This window comes from Puntigrus tetrazona, unplaced genomic scaffold, assembly GCF_018831695.1.
Source record: "Puntigrus tetrazona isolate hp1 unplaced genomic scaffold, ASM1883169v1 S000000176, whole genome shotgun sequence".
Taxonomy (NCBI): domain Eukaryota; kingdom Metazoa; phylum Chordata; class Actinopteri; order Cypriniformes; family Cyprinidae; genus Puntigrus; species Puntigrus tetrazona.
In genome coordinates, this window is record NW_025047847.1 from 685,001 (window position 1) to 707,500 (window position 22,500).

The window sequence follows — 22,500 nt, forward strand, 5'->3', positions numbered from 1 at the left end:
CACTTTAAAATCAGATTTAGCCTTTAGAAAGTCAATCAGTCAAACTCAGAATGGGTGAATATCCACATCAATATTGGATGTTGTTGTTATTATCGTAAAAATATGTGTAAAAGTGTTTATTTTCTGCCTGTTTTGTAAGGACCCGTGTCAGCTGACCATCACCGAGATGTTCCAGAGGTCCTTCGACGAAGAGGAGATGCTTGCTTTAGTTGATCACGATCAGTAAGAACGTAAATTATTGCTTAAAATATACAGCCGCTTTCAAAACCAATCACTGGACCCGTTTCTTTTTTGTTTGTGAGTAAAAAATAGAACTAAATAAAGCCTAAAAGTGATTGGTACCACTGTCGGTTTCGATATTAATAAAGTAAAAAAAGAAATAAATAAAAGTGTTTTCCGAGCCTTTAATTCACACGAGGATGTAAATGATCGAAGAACGCAAAACATATTATGTCTTACAAAAAGGCTTATTATTATCCTTAACGTTATACAAAACCGTTTCATTACTTTAAATAAACATCGGTTAACTGAAATAAAACACATTTTAAATATTCAACTCATTTTATTGCGACTTATTTTCATTTAGTCTTTAGGTTTTAGCGCTAAAATATCATCTATATCAACATAAAACTAATCAAAATAAACATCAGAGTGACTTCCAGCATCAGATCTATTTCACGCTCATTTGTTCGTGAATCCGTTTTTTTTATTCTCATGAAGGTTTTTGATATAATTCACCTTCCTTCAGATGATTTCACACGTCTTCCTGATCCCCTGAAACACAGAAGACAGACCTCGTCACTGATTTTGTGTGATTTCTCTAATTATTTTTAATCTCCCGATGAATCGGTCTCATTTACTTGAATGCAACAAGCATGCCTTGCTTCCATTCGTTTGTGTTCAACTGCATAGGCCTTGTGTTTTCTATAAATAGGACCTGTTTAAAAGGTTTCTTTACACTGGTGACAGGACTGATGTGCTGTATAATAGTTTTAACAAAAAGCAGGGGCCTAGTTATTAGGTAGAATCGTAAAAAGTCACGTTCTCGTGTGAATGTTGGGTGTATAAAGCAGTCGTTGAGATACAGACCCGGTTCCTGCGGGCTGGATGTCTCTAGCGCTTCGTTCTCATCAGAGGATGCTGGGAAACTCTCTGTGGTCTCAGGATTCATTTCTTCAGCTCCTCCTGGATGTGGAGAGGAAGAGGAAAGCTGACTTTAGTGTGACCTTTAGACTAAGACAGAGAATCTTAAACCTTTTTGTCAGACGAGTCCCTTAAATGTTAAAAGTCCCCTCTGACATTTTTATTTCAGCAGGAATGCAGGTAATTAGTTGGTTTATAGTAAAATTACGTGCAAGCAAACATAAAATATTTTATGTATTTACATTTTATATATATATATATATATATATATATATATATATATATATATATATATTTATAATATTATATATTAATATATATATATTTATATTAGTTTATATTTTATAAACTATAACATAAAGTTATGTATATATAGAGCTGTGTGACTTGACCACAAATTTTTATTATTATTTTATTGCATATTGCAAAAATAATGTTCTGATAATTATTACTATTAGGCATATTATTATTAATTTGACCTAAAATAAGACAGATCTATTCTAGGTGTAAATTATAATTGTACAATAATGTGTGTGTGTGTATGTAATTTTTTGTAATAATATTATTTTACTTTACACTGTCAGTTGCAATTCTTAGCTTTCATTCAAAACCTTGATATTTGTACTTTTTTAAATTCTCAAGCTCTTATTTTGGTGGAATACTAGTGAAATACTGTCCACGTAAATTAGTAAATACTCAAACATGCGTCACGACAGAAAATATAATCATTTCATTAAATCACAGCCTTTAATTTGATGACTGCTAGGCTAAATACCGATTTTAGTTTGATTCGAATTAATCGCGCAGCCCAATTGATTTATTAAAGGTTTTCCGGTCGCTTTCATTGGGTTCTTGACTTCTCGTCACTGAGATACAGACCCGTGTCCTGAGGGCTGGATGTGGGCGTCTCTAGCGCTTCGTTCTCGTCGGAGGATGCTGGGAAACTCTCTGGCTTCATTTCTGCTCCCTCTGGATGTGGAGAGGAAGGGAAAGCTGGATTTTGTGTTTACATGTGACTAAAAAAAGTACTATCGCGATTTCACCGTGAAGCCCAATTTGCTTATTTCATTTGCTTTTCATCAACGCATGCGTCCCTGTTTAGGAAACCATGGACTAAAGGAACAGCCGACCTTAAAGTCAATGACTGTTCATAGTGATGGGAGCAGATAGGAGACTCTGGACTAGTTTGTTCAGTTCTGAACCTGTCGAGCTCGGCTCTGTCTGGTTCTTCAGCTCGTCAAATGATGGAGATCTTGAAGCTTGTAGATTCTTGAGCTCTGCAAAGCTCTCTTCCGTTTCTGCAGATAGAAGGACATTCAATAAATGTTATTCTTAAATATCTTTATCTAGCTGTATCTATACACACACACACACACACACACACATATATATATGAAGATTTAAAGTTCTACAAACTGGAACTCATAACTTCATGGCATTCAATGTTGCATGCGCTGCAAAAAATAAAAATGACCTCTAAATTGCTTTATTTTCTAAATCAAATATCGAAGTATCCTTAAATTAAGACCCTTACTACTACTTACTACTCCATGCAGTCTTGCAGTCAAACAGAACTGAGTTTGTTTAAAACAAGAACAAGTCTCTGCCAATGGGGTATGAGTTTTTTTTGAGCCCAATGGTGGATATTTTTTCAACATAAACCGTTCATTTTGGCGCATTTCTCAAAAAATTAAACTTCTTATCATGTGACGTTTTAGACATTTGCACTGGAAAACAAGACAAAAATACCCTATGGTCACACAAAAAGTAAAGTTATTTCCATCTATTTCAGCAATGGAGATTAGTTTCAAATTAGATTTTCAAGACTTGCTGGTAATGCAACTCTATAATGTTCTCCATAGACATTTACATTTTATTGACATAATTTGTTCCCTTCAGTTTAATCTTTAAATATGTCCTAGATAGGCCTTAAAAAGTCCTAAATTTACTTTTATAAAACTTGCAGAAACCCTGCTATACACTCATGGCCAAAAATATTAGCACCCTTGGTAAATATGATCAAAGACTGAATCATTAGGGGGCATCATTAGTTTTCTTTAAATCAACATTGGCCACTATTAATGGCACCCAATACTTTCCATTTTAAACCTCTTACTGGTTTAACAGCTCTGTATTTTCTCCTATGTCTGATGAGGTTAGAGAACGCCTTACAGGAGATCAGAGACCATTCTTTCATCCACAATCACAGAATCATGTTCTCTTCAGTTCACCTCAATCATTTTCTGCAGGGTTCAGGTCAGAGGACTGGAGTGGTCATACAGTAGCAGAAGTTTGGTTTTGACCCATTTCTGTGTTGTTTTTGAGGTTTATGTTTGGATTATTGTATGCTTAGAAGATCCAAACATGGCCCATTATAAGATTTCTATCAGAGTCTGTCACGTATTGATTTTTTGATCTGTTGGTATTTGATAGGATCCGTGTGTCATGTGTCTAAACAAGACATCTAGGACCTCCAGCAGAAATATAGCAGATACAGCAGTATATTTCATTGGAGGACTTTTTATTCCTGTGTTCATCAAACCTATCTGGAGTGTTTGCTGCTTAAAATCTCTTTTTTAGTTTCGTCTGACCATAGAAGCAAGTCCCATTTGAAGTTCATAACTCAATATGTTTCTGGATGAGCGAGGAGAATCTTTCCCAATCGACGTGTGGCCATGTATGTGCTGTTTGACTTCTTTTTAAGGTTTTCTGACCTCAACGCTCAACTGTTTTCTGCAATTCTCCGGCTGTGGTCCTCGGAGAGTCTTTATCTCCTCAAACTCTCCTTCTCACGAGCATTAGGACGATATACTCGTATACGATATACACATCCTCTTCCAGGCAGTTTCCTAACGTTTAGTGTTGACTGGAAATTCTTAATTATCATCTTAATATGGTGTCACTTTTACTGCTCTAGCTCTTTTATTGAAGCCACTTGACTAATTTGTGAAGATCAATTATCTTTTGCTGCACATAGAAATATATATTTGGTTTTTCTCATAGTGATTGATGATTAAGGGAGTATGTTTATATTACCGTGGCTGGATATTTTCATGTTCATAATCACCCCGGAGCGCTCCAATTTGCGAATGTGAACGGGAATGGAGATATTTTACTCGTAAGAATTTCTAGGGGTGCCAATAATTGTCATAATTATTTCATAATGATATTTCCCCCCATTTTAAATTCTTATTATCCAATGAAAGGTTAGATTTTTGTGAGTTTTGTAAATAAAACATCAAAAGGCTTAACAATGCAGATGAATTTTCACAGCCGCCTTTGATCATTTTTTACCAAGGGTGCAGATATTTTTGGCCATGACTGTACGATGTGAATATTAAGCGCATTTATCCCCAGATGAAACGTGTTATAGCTGTTGTTTCGAGGCACCTAGCGCAGGAGAAGCGGCTCCGTCGATGATCACGCTCTCAGAGCCGATGTCCCCGAAGAGGAACTGAATCTTCTGCTGAGCGTGTTGAGTGTTGGAGGATCCGTGGACGGCGTTCTCCAGCATGTCTTTAGCGAAGCGCGCTCTCAGAGACCCCGGGGCCGCCTGCCTGGCCTCGCTGGGGTCCGTGGGGCCCATGGCCGCCCTCCACTCCTCCACGGCGTTCTCCTTCGTCAGCACCATCACCGTACACGGGCCGCTGCAGAGAAAGAAACCACGTTTCAACTCATCTGTGTTCTGCGTCGAGCCTTCTAGCTCAGTTAAGTCAGTTTAATGCTGAACCGACCGACTCATGTAATCCACCAGCTGACCGAAGAAGGGTTTGTCCCGGTGCTCTTTATAAAACTCTTCTGCCATCTCTCTGGACAGGATCGTGTCCTTCAGGCGGGAAATGGAGAATCCTCTGGCCCGAATCTCCTCCAGGATTTCCTCTGATGTGAGCAGAAGTCAAATAAACGGTGAGCTTCTTGTTAATAATGCTCTTACGTTTTAATTTCATGTACGCTGGATTTGTACGCACGTGAGATGTCAATGAAGCAAAAGATTAAGACCCGCTTGCAAGGACTTTCTATTCATCCATGAACCCTGAAATACCGATTTCCGCAAAATATCGGCTTTATCGGTTTCCACAAAAACACGAAGTACGAAGAACTGTTTTGGCAGCAGATCGGCATATTAGAACGATTTCTGAGCTGAATCACGTAACGCCGTAATGATGCTGAAAATCGAGTCTTTGTGAGCAGAAGAGATGATTCTCGAAAGCAAAAAAAAAACGTTTTGCAAATTTTGAAAGTTTCAGTTTGCGCTATATTTCAGCGGTATTTATGAAAAGCACTGCCAAACTGATATTCCTAACTCATTCTGATTAGGTTTTGTCCACAAGCTCTAGCTGCGACTATTACGTTTCGTGCAATAAATTCGACTAGATTTCATCCAGACCGTTTCATGCATTATCTGTTAACCTTTTTGTCCCTCTAAACATTTCATGCATTTTGTTTAAAAAGTAAAAAGCGGAATTGATTCAACTTTAACCGGCATCCCGTGCGCGTGTTCATAACGATTATATTTTTGTCTCTTCTTTGCGTCTGGTTCATCATAACTGATTGAAACTGCCCTCATGTCACAGCTCACGTCCCTCTCCGTTCTTTGGTCTGAGTTCATGGCGACTGCTGATATGATACCCTTATGTTCAGTGTCCGGTTTGATGACGGCGAGCGTGTCCTCCGGTGGGAAGAAGAAGCCGATCTCCCTCTCCGCCTCCTCCGAGCTCCCGCTGCCGTGAAGCTGATTGATGCTGGAGCTCTCGCAGGGAAACTGGGCTCTCAGACTGCATCGGAACCACACACAGAGCCCGCTGGCCATTACACACATCTATTATACAGAACCGTGATATACAGAACGACGCGCTGAGTGAATGAGGGACTGTTATAAACCTCAGTTCACCTGTCAGGTTGCTCATTCTTAGCCTGGATGGGGTCTTTGGGTCCCAGGATGTTCCTCCAGTGCTCCACGGCTCGCTCCTTCACTAGCGCTAATGCTAACACGGGCCCGCTTTGAACGACAGCAGACTCTTCATTACAGACTGTAAGTCTTCTGGCTTCTTCACATCATTTACACAGTATTTTCAAGCAATTAGAAGATATAAATTGGAGATATTAATCACTTGGGTAAATCAGACAGCATCCATAATTCTGAATGAATGGTGTATTTGATATAATTGATCATTATAATTTTAAAATGCATTTTGAGTTATATTCAGTGTCGCTGATATTAGTCATTTTTGTTCATGCTCGAATTAGATTATATTGTGTCTTATCTTACATATTGTATAAGATTTAGTTTATTTAGCTTTATTTAGTTGCTGAAATACTACATTTAAAAAAAACCATGAAATATTTTTATATATATATATATATATATATATATATATATATATATATATATATGTGTGTGTGTGTATATATATATATATATATGTATATGTATATGTATATATATATATATATGTGTGTGTGTGTGTGTGTGTATATATATTTATTTATATATATTTATATACATTTATACATATATATATATATATATATATATATATATATATATATATATATATATATATATATATATATATATATACTGGGTTAAAGATGTAAAAGATTTTCAGGTAATATTTTTTTAAGTAATTATAAGTAATTATTTTTTTATTTTTTTAGTAATTATACTAATATTCTACATTTTTGTAAATCTGCTTAGGTGATGATAATATCCATGTTTTGCCATCCAAGTGTAGAATTGGCCTTAACAACAAGAAACCTCAATCTGAAGCTTTCCAAGTTTTCCGTATTGAATTTCTTGACTAATTTAAATGCACAGTTCACCCAAAAGTGAAAATACTGTCACCATATCCCTGTAAGTTCTTACAAACCTGAGTTACTCTGAAGAACGCTGATAACCAAGCAGTCGCTGGTAGCCACTGACCGCCATTGCTTTTTCCTATAGAATGCACGTCAATGGGTACCGGCAGCTGTTCGGTTATACGCTGTTGCTTAATGTAATTTAATGTAAATGATGACAGAATTTAAATGTTTGGGTTAAGCGGAGAACCATGCAACAGAAGGAGATAATTGAACTTCTTATTAATTGTGCACGCTTGTATTGTAAATGGCTCACCTGGTCATGCTCTCCAGCAGGCTGGGGAAGTATTCCCGCTCCAGATGATGGCTGTAGAAGTGCCTGACCTGATCCTCAGACAGCATGAGCTCTCTCTGCATGGCCACCGTGAATCCTGCTTCAGAGATCCGGCCCAGAATCTCCTCTACAAACACACAGGATTTACTCCAACTCAATCGCCACGCTTTACACCAACGTCTTAATCACGTTCTTTATCATGCACGGGGTAATAACAGTAAAATCATTAACTGACATAAAAGGAACAGTCTTGTTATTGTCAACGAAACACTAAAACCTGTTTCAGTTCATTAACATAAAGCTGAAATAACAAAAAATGTAAAACTGAATTAAAATAGAAATAAAAGTGGCAATAGCACCTAATGAAAGTACTACTAACATTTAAGCTCAAATTAAATATGAATCAAATAAAAGCTTAAAATGTATTAATTTTTAAAATTAGCTAATATTTTATGAATGCATATGTTACAGTACATATAAATGTTACTAAATTAACGCTAAAATAAAATTATGCTATATAGAAATATTTAGAAAATCTATTAAAAAATTGTAACAAACTTAATGTTTAAACTAAGCATAAAAAAACTGAAAATTAAATATAAATGCTTAAAAACTATTATTTATATTATTATTTTATAATATATTTTAAATATACATAACATTTTATTAATACAATTCAAAATAGCACGTACTGTTAATAATACTAAAATGACACTGAAATAAAATAAAAACTTTTATTAACAATTACTAAAACTTAAACTAAACATATACTAAAACTTATAACACTTTAAACATTAATATTATATAAATATAATATTCAAAATATTAAGATTTTATTGATGCAAATTAAAATAGCATGTAACTGATGCTAGAATAATGTTGAAATAAGTAAAGCCAAATAGAATACTTTTTTTTTTAATGGAAAAAAAGCACATAACAAAATGAATAAAGATTTAAATAAAAAATCAGAATATGTATACTATATATAATAAGACTGAAATGGATGCACGGGAATGATTTAGCAATCAGTAAATGAAAATGAGAAATGAATTGAATGAAGTGTGTCCAAACTTTGAACCGGCGGTCTGTGGGTTTGTTGTAAAGCAGTGTCTGTCTGCGCGTGTGAACGTAATGTTGGCACATGCCTCTGTTTTCCCTGGCAGCGTCTGGGCGGATGAGCGCCAGCGTCCTCTCCACACGCTCCTGTTCCGGCCCGGCCCGCTCCGAGCCCGAGTCCGCCATCGCCATCCTGAAGTGGGGGAAGAAGAACGCCAGCTCCCTGCTGGCCTGCTCGCTGTCGCTGCTGCCGTGCAGAGCGTTCAAAAGAGTCTCGGTGCCGTACTGAGCCCGCAAGCTGAAGAAGAGGAGAGCGGAGCGGACGGGGAGGGATGGAGGAGCAGAGAGAGAGAGAGAGAGAGAGAGAGAGAGAGAGAGAGAAGAGCAGATGGTCTCACGGCTGGTTCTCGGCCGGGGCAGAGGGAGGGACAGGAAGTGTTGTGTGCTATAACTGTTAGAGCTCAAATCTGTGAGCACAATATGGAAGCACAACGCATCACTTTTAGATTATACTTAATTGCAAAAAGACATTATACACACATCAGGGGATCTCTAGATTCAATTCCTGGATGTTAGACCTGAGCAGAGAAACTAAAGTTTCACAGGACGTTTTATTATAATATAATCAATATGTTATTATTAATAATATATATATAAATTATAGAAATTAAATAATTTTATTATAAAAATGTTATTATCTTAGTACTAATTATATACTATTATAGGATACGTTATTAATTAATATTTTAAATTAGCTGTATAATATTGTAATCATCTTTTTTTTATATATATATATATACACATTTATATATAAAATAAAACTAATATTAAGCATACAACGTTAATATTTCATTCTATATTAGCACCTGCTTTTACATTTTCTGTTTTTTTTTTATTCAAATTTTAGTTAGCAATTTAGTTTTTTTTTTTTTATTAGTATTTTTTTCTTCAATTTCACACTTTCCTATTCCAAGCTTCATTTTATTCCAGTTTCAGTCATTTTAAGTACTGTACTTCGGCTGAAATATATTCTAGTTATTTTCAGTTTCTTTTTATTTTATTTTTAATAGCGTTCATTTTATTTAGCAGCGATAACTATTTATTTTAGGAACATATACATTGTTTTTATTTTCCATTATGCTTTTACTTTATTTCTATTCAAAATATTAAATAAACAAAAAAACTTTTAATGAGTACATTTTAATAAATACTAACATTTAAGCTAAACTTAAAATGAAACGCGAGGAAACGCTTCAAATAAAAGCTTCAAATAGTATTTTTATAAAAGGTTTCATTTTAAAAATTAGCTAATATTTTATGAATGCATATATGTTACAGTACATCTAAATGTTACTAAATTAACGCTGAAATAAAATAATGCTGTATAGAAATATTTAGAAAATCTATTAAAAAATTGTAATAAACTTAGTGCTTAAACTAAGCATGAAAAACTGAAAATTAAATATAAATGCTTAAAAAAAAAGTATTATTTATATAATATAATAATATATTTTAAACATACATATATAAATAACACCTTTCGGTCTGAGATCTTTCCTAATGCTGCTTATGTGGACGTGTCTCTCTCTATATTTCTATACCTCTCCGGCTGCGTGTTCCTGGCCTCCTCGACGTCCGGCGGCCCGATGAATTCCCTCCAGGCCGGGATGACGTCCTCGCAGGCCTCCGTCTTAGAAACGAGCAGGACGTGCGACGGGCCGCTCGACATAAACTGGATGAGCTCCTGAAAGCACGGCTGGGAGAACACACACGCTTCTCATCACGCACCATCAGCAAAAAACCCTCCGAAACGTGAGCTATTTTTAGACCGTTTCTTGGTTTTACCTCCGCGGCTTTGTGTTGATAGAAGTCTCCAGCTTCTGCTTCACTCAGCGTTCTCTCCTCGTGGGCCAAGATCACAAAACCTGCATCCTGAATCTACAAACGAAATATGCATTCAGGAATCAATCGGGTTCAGCTGTTTAACCAAATATGAACAGCCTGCAGGCTTCAAATGACTGATTGTGAAACCGTATTATTCTTAATAGGAATAACCTTCATTTTTGGGTTGATTTATCCCTATTACCTTCATGATAATCTCATCCGCTTGGCCGTGTGCCACCACATCAGGCTTGATGATTGCCACCGTGTAAGACTTTTTAGCAGAGACTAAAAAAACAAACAGAGCGTGTGAATTCAGCCGACTGTTTCAATGAATGCAACGACGTTTAATGAAGGAAAATCATCACCAATCACATCTTCATCATGAGGGTGATCCTTGATGTCATCCTTCACCTCTTCTTCCTCAGTCAAACCTTCATCTGTGACCTGGAGTGACGTTTTAATCAGAATACCGCAATATATGATTCAATTATATTACTACATTAAATAATTATAATTCTATTTGTTGTATAGTTAAAAATCCCTGACGACTGATAATCATAAAAATATACACGGTGTGTTGTATATTTTTATACATTTAAGAAAAAATGTGTTTATGTATTGAATACATTGAATTTATATATAATATAAAACATATAAAACATAATAATAAAACATAAAATGTAAATGTATATGCATGTAAATATTCTCAAAATATATCCTGTATGCGTTAAAAAAAAAAAAAAAATTTGGACTTGATTAATAACGATCAATTGATTGCGAGCACAAATATATATATATATATATATATATATATAAATATATAAAAATATAATTATATTTCATTAATAACATCAATATATATATATATATATATATATATATATATATATATATAAACATATATATATATAAAATACAATTAATTATATTTAATTAATAAAAATTGATTGTGAGAGTACTATATATATATATATATATATATATATAAAAAATATAATTATATTTCATTAATAACATCAATTGATTATGAGCACAAAATATATATATATATATAAACATACATATATATATAAAATATATATAAAAATATAATTATATTTCATTAATAACATCAATTGATTATGAGCATATATATATATATATATATATATATAAAAAATATAATTAATTAGATTTCATTAATAACAATCAATTGATTGTGAGCACTATATATATATATATATATATATTTTTTTTTATTAATTATATAAACGTCAGGATGAATTAGGATCTGAGATGGAATGATTGGCAATTCATATTATAATAATTATTTATTTTGTTTAGTTTTTATTTTATTTTGTGATCTGATTCTATTGTGCATATACATCTTACTTTATGATATGACTGCATTATTCTGCAAGCAGTCGTTTCTGCTCACACGTCATCTGCGGTCCTCACAGTAACTCACCGGCGCGCGGGCCGCCCCGTGCTCCAGGACGCTCTTCTCTTTGCTCAGCTCTTCCTGTATGAGCCTCTGCAGGACAGGAGCGTTCGGTCCCCTCAGAACAGACACCAGCTGGCCGCCCTGCAGCAAGTACAGCACCTTCACGTCACACAGTTCAGTCTGAGCATACGGTAATTACACCTCTTTATCAGTACTTCAAATGACTTTTTTTTTTGCAAGTTTACATCTCACAATTTTTTTAATATGAATTCTGACTCTCACAATTCAGTTTTTATTATTATTATTCTCATAATTCAGATTTTTTTTTTTTTACCTTTTTTCCACCTTTTATCCTAATTTAACCTGATTACTTTTTATCTTACTAGTCCTTTTTTCTAGCAATTGCACGTTCGTATCTGACAGAATTATGAGATAAAATCGCATAAAAGTATTTTAATTTTCCCCCGCGGCTCAAATAAGCTTCAGTAGCATTGGAACTATTTAATTAAATTTATTTTCATTTCATTTATTTTTGTTTGCTTTTCTTCATATTTCCCTTTATTACACTGACAATTAAGCACAGACATCCCTTGAATATATAAATTATATTAATGTTTCACTTTTTAATTCGTTTTCAAATTCAAATTTTATACATAACTCAGAATTGAAAATTCAGAATTTTTTTAACTCTTCTTAAATTCATTGCTTTTAAAAATTGCTTTTATTTTATTCATTCCGGCACAAATAAATAAATCCTTTACGACTCGAATGAAATATATTAATAGTTTTATCACATCCCAGTAATGAGATCCAGTACAATGTGCTGAATTGAATAGAATTGGGCGTATTTGCTCGAAATGTGTTTTCTTCTTCATTTATTTCGTTTCGCGGCACGCACCCGTGTTTTATTTGCTTTATTTTAACCTGCATTGGATTCGGACCCACCGCATAAAACAGAAAGGTGGGCTCACACTTCCCTCTGTACTTCTCCAGAGCTTCAATCCCATCAGCCTCGGCCTGCAGGGACGACAGAGATGTCCACATTTAAAAAGACTGTCTGTGTGCGATCTAATCTCCAGAGAGGCTTGTCTTACCGTGGCAAAATGCAGCAGCTCGTCTCCCAGCTCATTCTTGATTTTTCTAAAGAGACTGACGACTGCGCGGCAGGGTCCACACCACTGCTGGTACACGTCCACCACTGACACACACACACACACACACACACACACACACAGCTAAACTCTGACTGCACTTACAGACGTCTGCAGCCCTGCCTGACATGAGAGACCAGACATACAGACCAGCAGAGAGTAACGAGGCAGAAAACAATCACAGTTTCAACACAAATGCTGCTTTTTGTCAATTCAACTTATCTTACTTCATCTTACTATTTTTATTAGCTTTAATAGGCACCGAACAAAACAGCAACAGCAATAAAAAATCTAAACGCACACAACGATGATAAAATAATAATAACAATAGTTTGTTATTACAGGACAACCGGGGCGTGTGAGCAGTTTCTGCACAGAAACAAAGAGGCAGATATAATGGAGTCAACATTGATACAGATACGGTCGCCGTATACAAGAACGCTTATCAAGATTACCCATAATGCCATACTGAACTAGTTTTACCAACTAGCAGTTGCCATGGGGTAACCAGTCCTGTTTCTGCAAAACAAATAAGACCCTTTCATAACTGAGTTTCTAGTTATGACCAGTCTTGAGGGGGAAATAATCAGATGACTAACTTTGTTAGATAGATAGATAGATAGATAGATAGATAGACAGACAGAGAGAGAGAGAGAGAGAGAGAGAGAGAGAGATAGATAGACAGACAGACAGACAGAGATAGATAGATAGATAGAGAGATAGACAGACAGACAGACAGAGAGAGAGAGATAGATAGACAGATAGATAGATAGATAGAGATAGATAGACAGACAGAGAGAGAGAGAGAGATAGATAGACAGACAGATAGATAGATAGATAGAGATAGAGAGATAGATAGACAGACAGATAGAGATAGAGAGATAGATAGACAGAGAGAGAGAGAGATAGATAGATAGACAGACAGATGGATAGATAGACAGACAGAGAGAGAGATAGATAGATAGATAGATAGACAGACAGACAAACAGAGATAGATAGATAGATAGACAGACAGATAGACAGACAGAGAGAGATAGACAGATAGACAGATAGATAGATAGATAGATGAGAAGATGGATAGACAGACAGATAGATAGATAGATAGACAGAGAGAGAGAGATAGATAGATAGATAGATAGATAGATAGATAGATCAGTCACTCACCCATTAACCCCTTCGTTGCCAAAACGTCGCTCCATTGATCGTCACTATTGATATTGACCTGCATTTAAAAGAGTTTTTAAAGAAGTTTTAGATGATTTGAGAGACACAGAAACTCTAAAATCTACCTGCACCCCCCCGCTCCCCCTCATGTGCGGCCTGACGCTGATTAAAGTCACAGACACTGACGACAAACCTGCAAACTGATCTCCTTCTTTTTCCCAGCCATGGAAATGACTTTTCAAGAGCACAAAACAACGGCTGATGCTGTAAACTGCGCGATCGCTAAGTCGTTGTTTTTATTTCCACAAAGTTTGAGCGCCGGACTGTGTCGGCGCATGCGCAGCAGGACTGTTTCGCGTCCTCGTCGCCAAGCAACCGTTGATTCAGCGGTTAACTGCCGCCATCTTCTGGACAGCGCGCGTATTGCAGGTCGTGTGTATTATTTTCAGCGCTAAACTGTTAACGTTGTCACTTATTAACATGTACTGTGATTATATATACGCTGGTGATTATGCTGAATGCTAAATCCGAGTTTATACGTGTTTATGTTAAGTGGGCCTTTTCCATGGTGCTTCATGACCATGCAGAAACTAGCAACGCTAGCTTGTGATGCTAGTGATACTGGTTATGTTATGAAGAGCTGAAACCATAATTTCTCAAAGGCCTGCATTCCTCCATCACAAAGCTGCTCCAGGGAACATGAACGTGTCTCATATCCGGCAGGAAATAGTTCATCCGGTTAAAATATATAAATAAAACAAGTTCGGTTAACATTTCACCCGAAAATCAAAGAAAAGCATTGCGTTTTTGCATAAAGAAAATGAATTTGCAACCATATTTTTTTTATAGCATGTTTAAGAACCTATATACATTTTTCCCTTAATTATATACCGTTGTCTCTTCACTGTTTTCCTATAAAAGTCATGTACTTGCATACAAAATTACAGTTTATACAGAAACTAAAGTTAATATGTGATGCACATTTGTCAGTAATGAACAAGGTAGATTTCTGCACTTAAAAACGTTTATTAGCTATTGACATAACTTATTGTTAATTATAAATTTTTTATTAATTAAATTAATTATTTTGAATTCATTATTTTTAATTAATTAAATTAATTATATTTTAATTACTTTTTAATTAATTTAATTAATTATTTTTAAAATTTAATTATTTTTTAATTCATTTAATTAATATTTTTTCTATATGAATTTATCAAAATTGCTTAGAATCAGCATGAGTCTGTTAACTATGAAAACAATTAGGCTACAGTTGCTCATTTCTAAAGTACGAAGATGTATTAAAATACATCTGGCCGTGGGACGAGCAAATGCATGAGATTTATTTTTGACGATAAATATATCAAAGCTGTCATTGTGTATTTAAAACGCATTTGGATGTGTTCTGTACTAATTCAAAATATTAAAACAAAACTATAATTGTATTACAGCAATATCCAATATGCTCATAAGCGGCAGTCATGAGAAGTAGCAGGCCACAGTGTGCTTAAAACCTCTTGAACGCTTGTAAATAAATTAGTTTCACGAAGCAAAATGTGCTGCACTTCCTCAGATACACACCGCTGCTAATAAAGCTGGTTGTTCTTGTTCGATGAGAGTTTATCTCTGAGCGCTTCATGCTCAAACTTGCCTCTGCCCTCAGAAAATAACACTTCTTCCCATCCGTGCCGTACAGCAGACGCTTGTTCGACTGCTTCAATTATTGTGTCATGCCTTGATGTTTGGAGAAAGAGACCATCAAATCTTTAACGCAGTTATTTTCAGGCACTGGTCAATTCTGAGATTATTTGCCTTGCGCTGCATCTGTTTGTGTCTGCAATTTTCAATTAAAGGCTGTCCTTGTTGTTTTTCCCTCATCTTTAGCAGCACTTACATTAAACATATTGCTTAATTTTTAATTTTGCTTATAATGATTTATTTATCTATGTTTGTAGAGTTTATATATAAAAAAAATAAAAATAAAATATATAAAATAAAATATATGAAAATAATAAAAATAATATATATATATATATATATATATATATATATATATATATATATATATATATATATATATATGTGCATGTTTTTATTTTTCTGGATCTTATGCATCAACAATTCAATGTTGAATTAAAGGCTGTCCTTGTTGTTTTTCCTCGTCTTTAGCAGCACTTACATTAAACATATTGCATAATTTTTAATTTTGCGTATATTGATTTATTTATGTTTGTAGAGTTTATATATATATATATATATATATATATATATATATATAAAATATATATATATATATATATATATATATATATATATATATATATATATATATATATATATATTAAATAAAAATATAAAAAAAAAATATATAATATGTATATATATATATATATATATATATATATATATATATATATATATATATATATATATATATATATGCATGTTTTTATTTTTCTGGATCTCATGCATCAGCAATTCAATGTTGAATTAAAGGCTGTCCTTGTTGTTTTCCCCTCATCTTTAGCAGCGCTTACATTAAACATATTGCGTAACTTTGTATTACATAACTTAGTTTTTACAGAGCTGTTTGTTTACATCACATAGTGTGGTTTTTGACAGCAGTTTACGATTTATGAAGTGATAAAAAGCACGATGCAAAACCAGTTTTGAACTGGGCTTCATGCAATGTTCAGATTTATGAGTTGTAAGCTATGCAAACATAATATTAATTTGTAATACCAAGTACTTGTCAATCTATACATTGGCGTTTTGCCTCAAAGTGAATTAATGTATATTTAAAGCCATTTTTATACAAGCCATAGCCTACTATGGCACAAAGTATTTCTTAATAGCACGGTTTTGGTGCCCAGTTGAGCACAAACCCGTGGAAAGCTAAACAAAAACGCCCACTTGTGAGCATGTTTACGCTCTGAACTACTTTCAAGGTCCTTTCAGAAAGTCACGCCGATTCTTAAGCCACGTGGATAGTTTTCCTCCGCCGCGCTCTGCTCGGTTTTTCGCTTTTGACGCGTTTCATCGACGCCGACGGACGTTTCCGCCGTGCCGCGCGCACGTAAGCGCGTCCCGCCGTGACGTCAGGGAGGGCCGTCGCGTATAAAAGCGCGGGAACGGGCGGCGCTGAGCGGCAGGGTGTTTGTGAGGGAAGCTGAAAATGGTGCAACTTTCTAAAACAGGAGCGAGGGACACGCTCAAAGCTGGCCACCCTCCCGCAGGTTAGGACTTTATTAATTTTCGTGCTCTTTTAATGCTGGTTTCTTGTTTTGTTTGCGCCGTTTTAGTGGGTTTTTCTTTGCTGCAACGGTTCAGGCAAAAAAAAAAAAAAAACGAAACAAAATAACGGTTCGGTTAATTGATCGTAATGTGTTCCGTGTTTTATTAAGTCATAAATGATTATTATAGTTACTGTGTAGTCCAGGAAGTGGTTTTTTTGTTTTGCAGTGAGAGGAAAACAAACATCAGCCATCCATTGTTTTGTTACTAGCGTTAGGTGTCACAGGATGTGAGTTCAGAAGACTCTACTTTCGATTTCTGCTGCTGATTTGATCTGGTTTGCCGTGAAACAAACCTCCCCGAGTGTCCCGCCGCAGCAAGAGTAGTTTCAGTCAATTGCCTGTTTGCTAAGCTTTCATATGCCTTTTAAAATGATCAAAGTTCAAGTTCAAAAGCAGTGGGTTTTAATTTTTAATTTTAAGTGTGTGTGTAAGTGTAATTTTTGTATAATGTGTGTGTGTGTGTGTGTGTGTGTGTGTAATTTATTTTTGCATATATAATCTCTACAAACATAGATAAGTGTGTGTGTATGTGTATATGTGTATATATATATATATATATATATATATATATATATATATATATATATATATATATATATATATATATATATATATATATATATATATATATTAATTAAATGTGTAGTAAATGAAAGTAAAAAAAATTATAAATATTAAATACATTTTAAAGAGAAATATTTATATATATATTTTTATATCTATATATACATATACATTTGTATATTTAATAATAATGATAATAATATTTTTTTTAAAGGGGTAGTTCACTGAAAAATAAAAATCGACTCCCTTGTTTTCTCCACACTTGTGTTCTTCTGTTGGACATAAAAGATATGTTGAAGAATGGGTTTAACTGAGAACATTTTGATAACAAAAAATGGGGAATGTTTGACAATTTTTGTTCGGTACAAAGAAACTTTAGTTCAAGTTTGGAGCAACACGAGTAAATGAGTTAACTCTCCCTTAAAGCAAGAGTAAACATGCTTTTAATAAATATGATTTTAAAGGTTGAAGGTGATCACCTGTGCTGGTTTAAACGTGGCCTTGCACGCTCGGTGTGTTGCACAAAACCATGCCGTTTAGTCGCCTGACCATTTCATAAAGTTTTCTGCGCCGTTTAAATGTTTGCAAAAGCAAAACGGCGAACACTCCCCGTGTTATGCTGCTCTGCCTTCGCTCACTTTATTAGACTGACGTGAGTGGACGTTTTATTGAGCACATATTTGCTCTCTCCTAACCCTCGGGCCTCGACAGAGCTGCCAAACATTCAGAACAACAGGCCCAGTGGACTGAGATGATGATGGTGGACGTCTACAGGGCTGTAATCAAAACTCAGACTGTACTGCACTAGGTTTGTGAGATTAGACCCGCATTAAAAACAACTGACTTGCTCAGAACATCGTATAGAAGTCAATGGGTTACACTGAGTGCAGAGTTGTAGGAAAAAGTGCGTATGTCAGCTGGAATTGTTAAACTGTCTGTCTGTGTGTCTGTCTGTCTGTCTGTGTCTGTCTGTCTGTGTGTCTGTCTGTCTGTGTGTGTCTGTCTGTCTGTCTGTCTGTGTGTCTGGAGAGGTATATAGGTGTGTGTTATCTCATAATTATACATAAAAAGTGAACTAAAGTGAATTTATTTACATTTTTTTCCCCCCAATTATCACAAGTAGATTGAAATATTTGTGGAGTTATTTACAATGTGTAGTATCAAGTAAAAAGTGTGTATTTTACTGTATAGCCAAGCCTTCTCAGTGTTCCATGAACAGGAAAATGTTTGTTTACATAATGCGTGCTGTGTACTGTAAATATATCTATAAATACACTTCCATGTATAGTGTACATTAAGTGGTTTATATTAAATGCTTGTGTATATTTAATTACCACCTATACGCATGCACCTCTACGCTCAAAGTAGGTAATATATACGTGTGTGTGTGTGTGTGTGCATGTATGTATATATGCATGTATGTATGTATGTGTATATGTGTATTTATTTTCTCAATGTGAACTACTTTTTCTTTTAGTGAAAGCTGGAGGAAAGCGAGTGGTGAAGAAGAGCGCTGATGATAACTCCAGTGTGGACAAAGAGACCAAGAAAACGGATAAACCCAGGTAGAGCATCTTAGCCATCTGCTTTCTTCACGGCACGGTGTAGATGCGAAACCTTCACAGCCTGCGGAAGAGTTTGAATCGAGTTCAGCCGTTTTTAAAAGCCTCTTCTCCTCCTGTTCGGTCTCTCTGGCGGTTTGCACAATAGTTAATGAATTTTTCATAGAAAATCTGCTTGCTTGATGGAATGCAGTGGTTTACCGAAAGCTGATGGAGAGGTCCAGATGTTAACACATGATGGCCTTTTCTTTTTGGTTTTCCAGTCTGCAACAAAATATCAAATGATTTTAAGTGTAACTATTTTTGAGTACTGCTGCGTATCTATAAAAGTCATGAGGCAGAAACATAATGCTAAAAATGCTTTGCGTGAACTCAATGAATCATGAAGTATACTGTAAGTTATGCTTTGTTTTGCACCAAAAAATAGTCAATAAACGGGAAGTTGATGTACTTTTAGTGTAGTTTCGCACAGCAGAAGTGATGCTAAAAATTCTTCAGTGCTTCATGAAATTCATGAACCGTTCAGTTGCGTGATTAGTGTTTTTAAAAAAAAAAATTTGGTGCATTCCCGTCCACAACAAAATATAAAGCATTTTAAATGCAATGTTGATGCATTTGTTTTTATAAGTGGTTTTGGTCTGCAGATATCTACCCCTTTTTTTTCTCTGAAATGAAGCAGAAAGATGTTCTTCAGCACTTTGCATGAAATCGTTGAATCGTGCAGTGAATTTCAGCGTTTCATACTGATGTTTGTCGTCCAGGTCCACGCCGACCCCTTCCAGAATGCAGCACCTGAGTCTTCTGCTGGCTGGTCCACTTGAGAAGGTTTGTTGCGTCACCAAAACAAGCTATTAACTGTGTGAATGTTCCTTAGCAGAGGATGCAGGTGGTGCGCTGGTGTTTGGATTCTGCTTCAGAAGGCAGAGAGTTGAATGTAAAGTGAGTTTATGGTCGTGAGCAGACATAAATGCAGCTTCAGTAGTTCTGTAGAAACCGCTTCACAGCTGCTGTGCTCGCTGGTTCTGTTCTCTCCGCTGCAGTCTTTAATTGGAGCGAGAGTGGAAACTAGGACATGGATCATTAATTCAGTTTAGTTGAGTTTGGTCCAACTAGGGTTCTTTTGAGCTCATCAATCCATTACAGTGATCTGTGAGTGTCTGAGACCATAAACCAATGGCTATCAACTAGTTTGGCTGCAATAGTGGCAGAAGGTTTTTATATTTTTCATTTATTTTTGTTTGTTTTTTGAGACATATAATCATGTTTTTTTTTTAATTATGATTATTTGAATTTATCAAAGGTTTTTGTATTTAATAATATATTTTAATTTATATTATATATATATATATATATATATATATATATATATATATATATATATATATATATATATATATATATATATATATATATATATATATATATATATATATATATATATATATATATATATATATTATATTTTATTTCTTTTAATTTTTTTTAATTTTCTATAATTTGCTATTGTCATTATATAATAATAATAATTTTTTTTTCATGTAATTAGCCACTAAAGCTGTCACAATGTTAACAGACAAACATCTGGAGATTGAATTAATAATTTGACTGTCACTTGTATTAATTCATTATTTTTGAAGTGTTGTATTTGACATTTTATAACGTTTATGTCCTGCAGCTGGGCCATGATTTCCCTGAGACTCCAGTTTCTGTGCGTCACAGCAGAGTCCGGCCGAGCGTGGAGAAACCTCACGTCCCGCGCATCTCCATCTGCATTCAGCAGCCACGCAAGTTTTGAGCTTCTGACAACGTGACGCGCAAAAGACAACCAGGATGTGTTTTTGTAGGTGAATGATGGATGTGTCTTGCTAGCAGACCCGTTACTGTAGTGTGACTTCTGATCAGGTTGTTTGTCTTTTGCGGCATCAAAGGGTTTTTTTCCCCTACGATTAGAGTTTGCGCTTGAGCGGTGTGGATTTATTAACCCAGTGTGAATTAAAGCCGTGTCGATGGAGAGGTTCTGACCGCTGCTTGACTTGCATGAACAAATGTTAATGTGCTTGGTGCTTAAGTGTAGCGTGAATATGCATGGAGTTTCTGAACTTTATGGTAATCAATGAAACTGTTTTTCCTACTCTCACAAAAGGAGGCTTTCATACCAGTAAAATGAACTTTTTCAGCAAATCGTTGGTTGTGATTTCATTTCATAACCGCTAGGTGGCGGTAGAATCCATTCAGAAGAACCAAGACCTAAATTAGACTTTTTGGCACATTGCAAAACGGGTTCTAAACACTGCTGTCTTTATTATAGATCAGTGGTTCTAAACATGTGAAATGGCACCCATAGCATGCAACTTAGTTAAAACAATTAATTGCTTCAAATATTGAGTTTAAAATGAGTGTGCATGCGTTCAGTTTCAGATTTGAATATAATAGGGGGAAAAAAAACAAGCTCTGGTCAGGCTCAGATACTTAGATTTTTAATTTCTTTTAGCGTGGTATGCAGACAAAAAAAATGAACCGTATATTCATGAAGAGCTGAAGATGTTGTTCTTGAGGGATTGACGGTAAGCTTGTGTATGGATGTTAAAGGATTCAGATTTGCAGAAATGTAGGATTTCATCAGTGTATGTTCTGAAGTGAATGGGTGCCATCAGAAACTTTCTTACAAGCACAGCTTTTGGGTTTTTAAGTGATGGACTGGATTGCTGTGGATTATTGATGTTTTTATCGGCTCTTCAGACTCATTCTGACGGCACCCATTCACTGCAGTGCATCCACTGATGTGCAAGTGATTTTTAAAATGCTGCATTTCTCCAAATTTAAAAAAAAAAAAAAAAAAAAAAAAAAAAAACTCCTTTGAATCTTAGATGGCCTAAGGCTGAGTATATTTATATTTCTTTTGTCTGACATTTTTCCTTTTTAATACATATTTGATGGGAAATGTTGCAAGGCTTCATACTATAATGAACCTTTAACCCATTGCTCTCAAACTCAATTCCTGCAGAGCCACAGCTCCAGTTTTGCTCCGACCCTAATCAAACGCACCTGATCCGGCTAATCAAGGTCTTTAGGGTCGCAGGAGCCGCGTTGTGAAGCGCTGGGGCCCTCCAGGAGTTAAGTTCGA

The 22,500-nt window shown here is 35.1% G+C and overlaps 3 protein-coding genes and 2 long non-coding RNA genes across 8 annotated transcripts in view; 4 read left to right on the forward strand and 1 right to left on the reverse strand.

Moving 5' to 3' along the window:
- Nucleotides 1-4,639, forward strand: part of smarcal1 (SWI/SNF related, matrix associated, actin dependent regulator of chromatin, subfamily a-like 1) — a 19,604-nt gene extending 14,965 nt beyond the window's left edge. The window contains exons 18-19 of one of the 2 annotated variants that reach the window (XM_043230600.1): nt 140-222; nt 4,501-4,639. In XM_043230600.1, the coding sequence (XP_043086535.1) occupies nt 140-222; nt 4,501-4,504 (87 nt within the window). In that variant the 3' untranslated portion in view covers nt 4,505-4,639. Of the gene's footprint in view, nt 1-139; nt 390-4,500 lie in introns of those variants that run through there. The other variant, XM_043230599.1, reaches the window with a different exon arrangement.
- nme9 (NME/NM23 family member 9) lies at nt 391-15,902 on the reverse strand. 3 transcript variants are annotated; one of them, XM_043230605.1, is made up of 19 exons: nt 14,148-15,902; nt 13,955-14,012; nt 12,734-12,837; nt 12,585-12,656; nt 11,664-11,780; nt 10,582-10,660; nt 10,419-10,501; nt 10,178-10,270; nt 9,934-10,088; nt 8,422-8,630; nt 7,259-7,403; nt 6,035-6,142; nt 5,773-5,918; nt 4,878-5,022; nt 4,534-4,790; nt 2,346-2,441; nt 2,023-2,112; nt 1,090-1,185; nt 391-774 (listed from the first exon to the last, which is right to left on the reverse strand). In XM_043230605.1, exons 1-19 carry the CDS (start codon nt 14,178-14,180, stop codon nt 755-757), a joined length of 2,106 nt encoding a protein of 701 aa, XP_043086540.1. In that variant the 5' UTR covers nt 14,181-15,902; the 3' UTR covers nt 391-754. The 3 variants fall into 3 exon arrangements, with proteins under 3 accessions (XP_043086540.1, XP_043086538.1, XP_043086539.1); XM_043230603.1 differs by lacking the exon at nt 391-774 and having other exon boundaries at nt 781-1,185; XM_043230604.1 differs by lacking the exons at nt 391-774; nt 12,734-12,837; nt 13,955-14,012; nt 14,148-15,902 and having other exon boundaries at nt 781-1,185; nt 12,585-12,683.
- LOC122333102 lies at nt 4,710-5,836 on the forward strand. Its single transcript, XR_006248581.1, has 3 exons — nt 4,710-4,850; nt 4,961-5,049; nt 5,785-5,836. It is a non-coding gene; the product is annotated as an uncharacterized LOC122333102 (long non-coding RNA).
- LOC122333103 lies at nt 10,012-12,765 on the forward strand. The gene is made up of 3 exons (XR_006248582.1): nt 10,012-10,144; nt 11,656-11,830; nt 12,633-12,765. It is a non-coding gene; the product is annotated as an uncharacterized LOC122333103 (long non-coding RNA).
- Nucleotides 15,903-17,032: 1,130 nt separating the features above from the next.
- Nucleotides 17,033-21,557, forward strand: LOC122333118 (death-associated protein-like 1-B). The gene is made up of 4 exons (XM_043230623.1): nt 17,033-17,190; nt 19,292-19,379; nt 20,138-20,201; nt 21,052-21,557. The coding sequence occupies exons 1-4, from the start codon at nt 17,130-17,132 to the stop codon at nt 21,169-21,171; spliced, it is 333 nt and encodes a 110-aa protein (XP_043086558.1). The 5' UTR covers nt 17,033-17,129; the 3' UTR covers nt 21,172-21,557.
- The last annotated feature ends 943 nt before the right edge of the window (nt 21,558-22,500 follow it).

Coding starts and splice junctions, on each gene's coding strand:
- nme9 (XM_043230603.1), bottom strand. CDS start 14,180: ATGGCTGGGAAAAAGAAGGAGATCAGTTTGCAG. Junction 10,502..10,581: donor TCATGATGAAGATGTGATTG/GTGATGATTTTC, acceptor TTGTTTTTTTAG/TCTCTGCTAAAAAGTCTTAC. Junction 7,404..8,421: donor CGCTGCCAGGGAAAACAGAG/GCATGTGCCAAC, acceptor GTGTGTTTGTAG/AGGAGATTCTGGGCCGGATC.
- LOC122333118 (XM_043230623.1), top strand. CDS start 17,130: ATGGTGCAACTTTCTAAAACAGGAGCGAGGGACACGCTCAAAGCTGGC. Junction 17,191..19,291: donor AGCTGGCCACCCTCCCGCAG/GTTAGGACTTTA, acceptor TTTTTCTTTTAG/TGAAAGCTGGAGGAAAGCGA. Junction 20,202..21,051: donor TGGCTGGTCCACTTGAGAAG/GTTTGTTGCGTC, acceptor TATGTCCTGCAG/CTGGGCCATGATTTCCCTGA.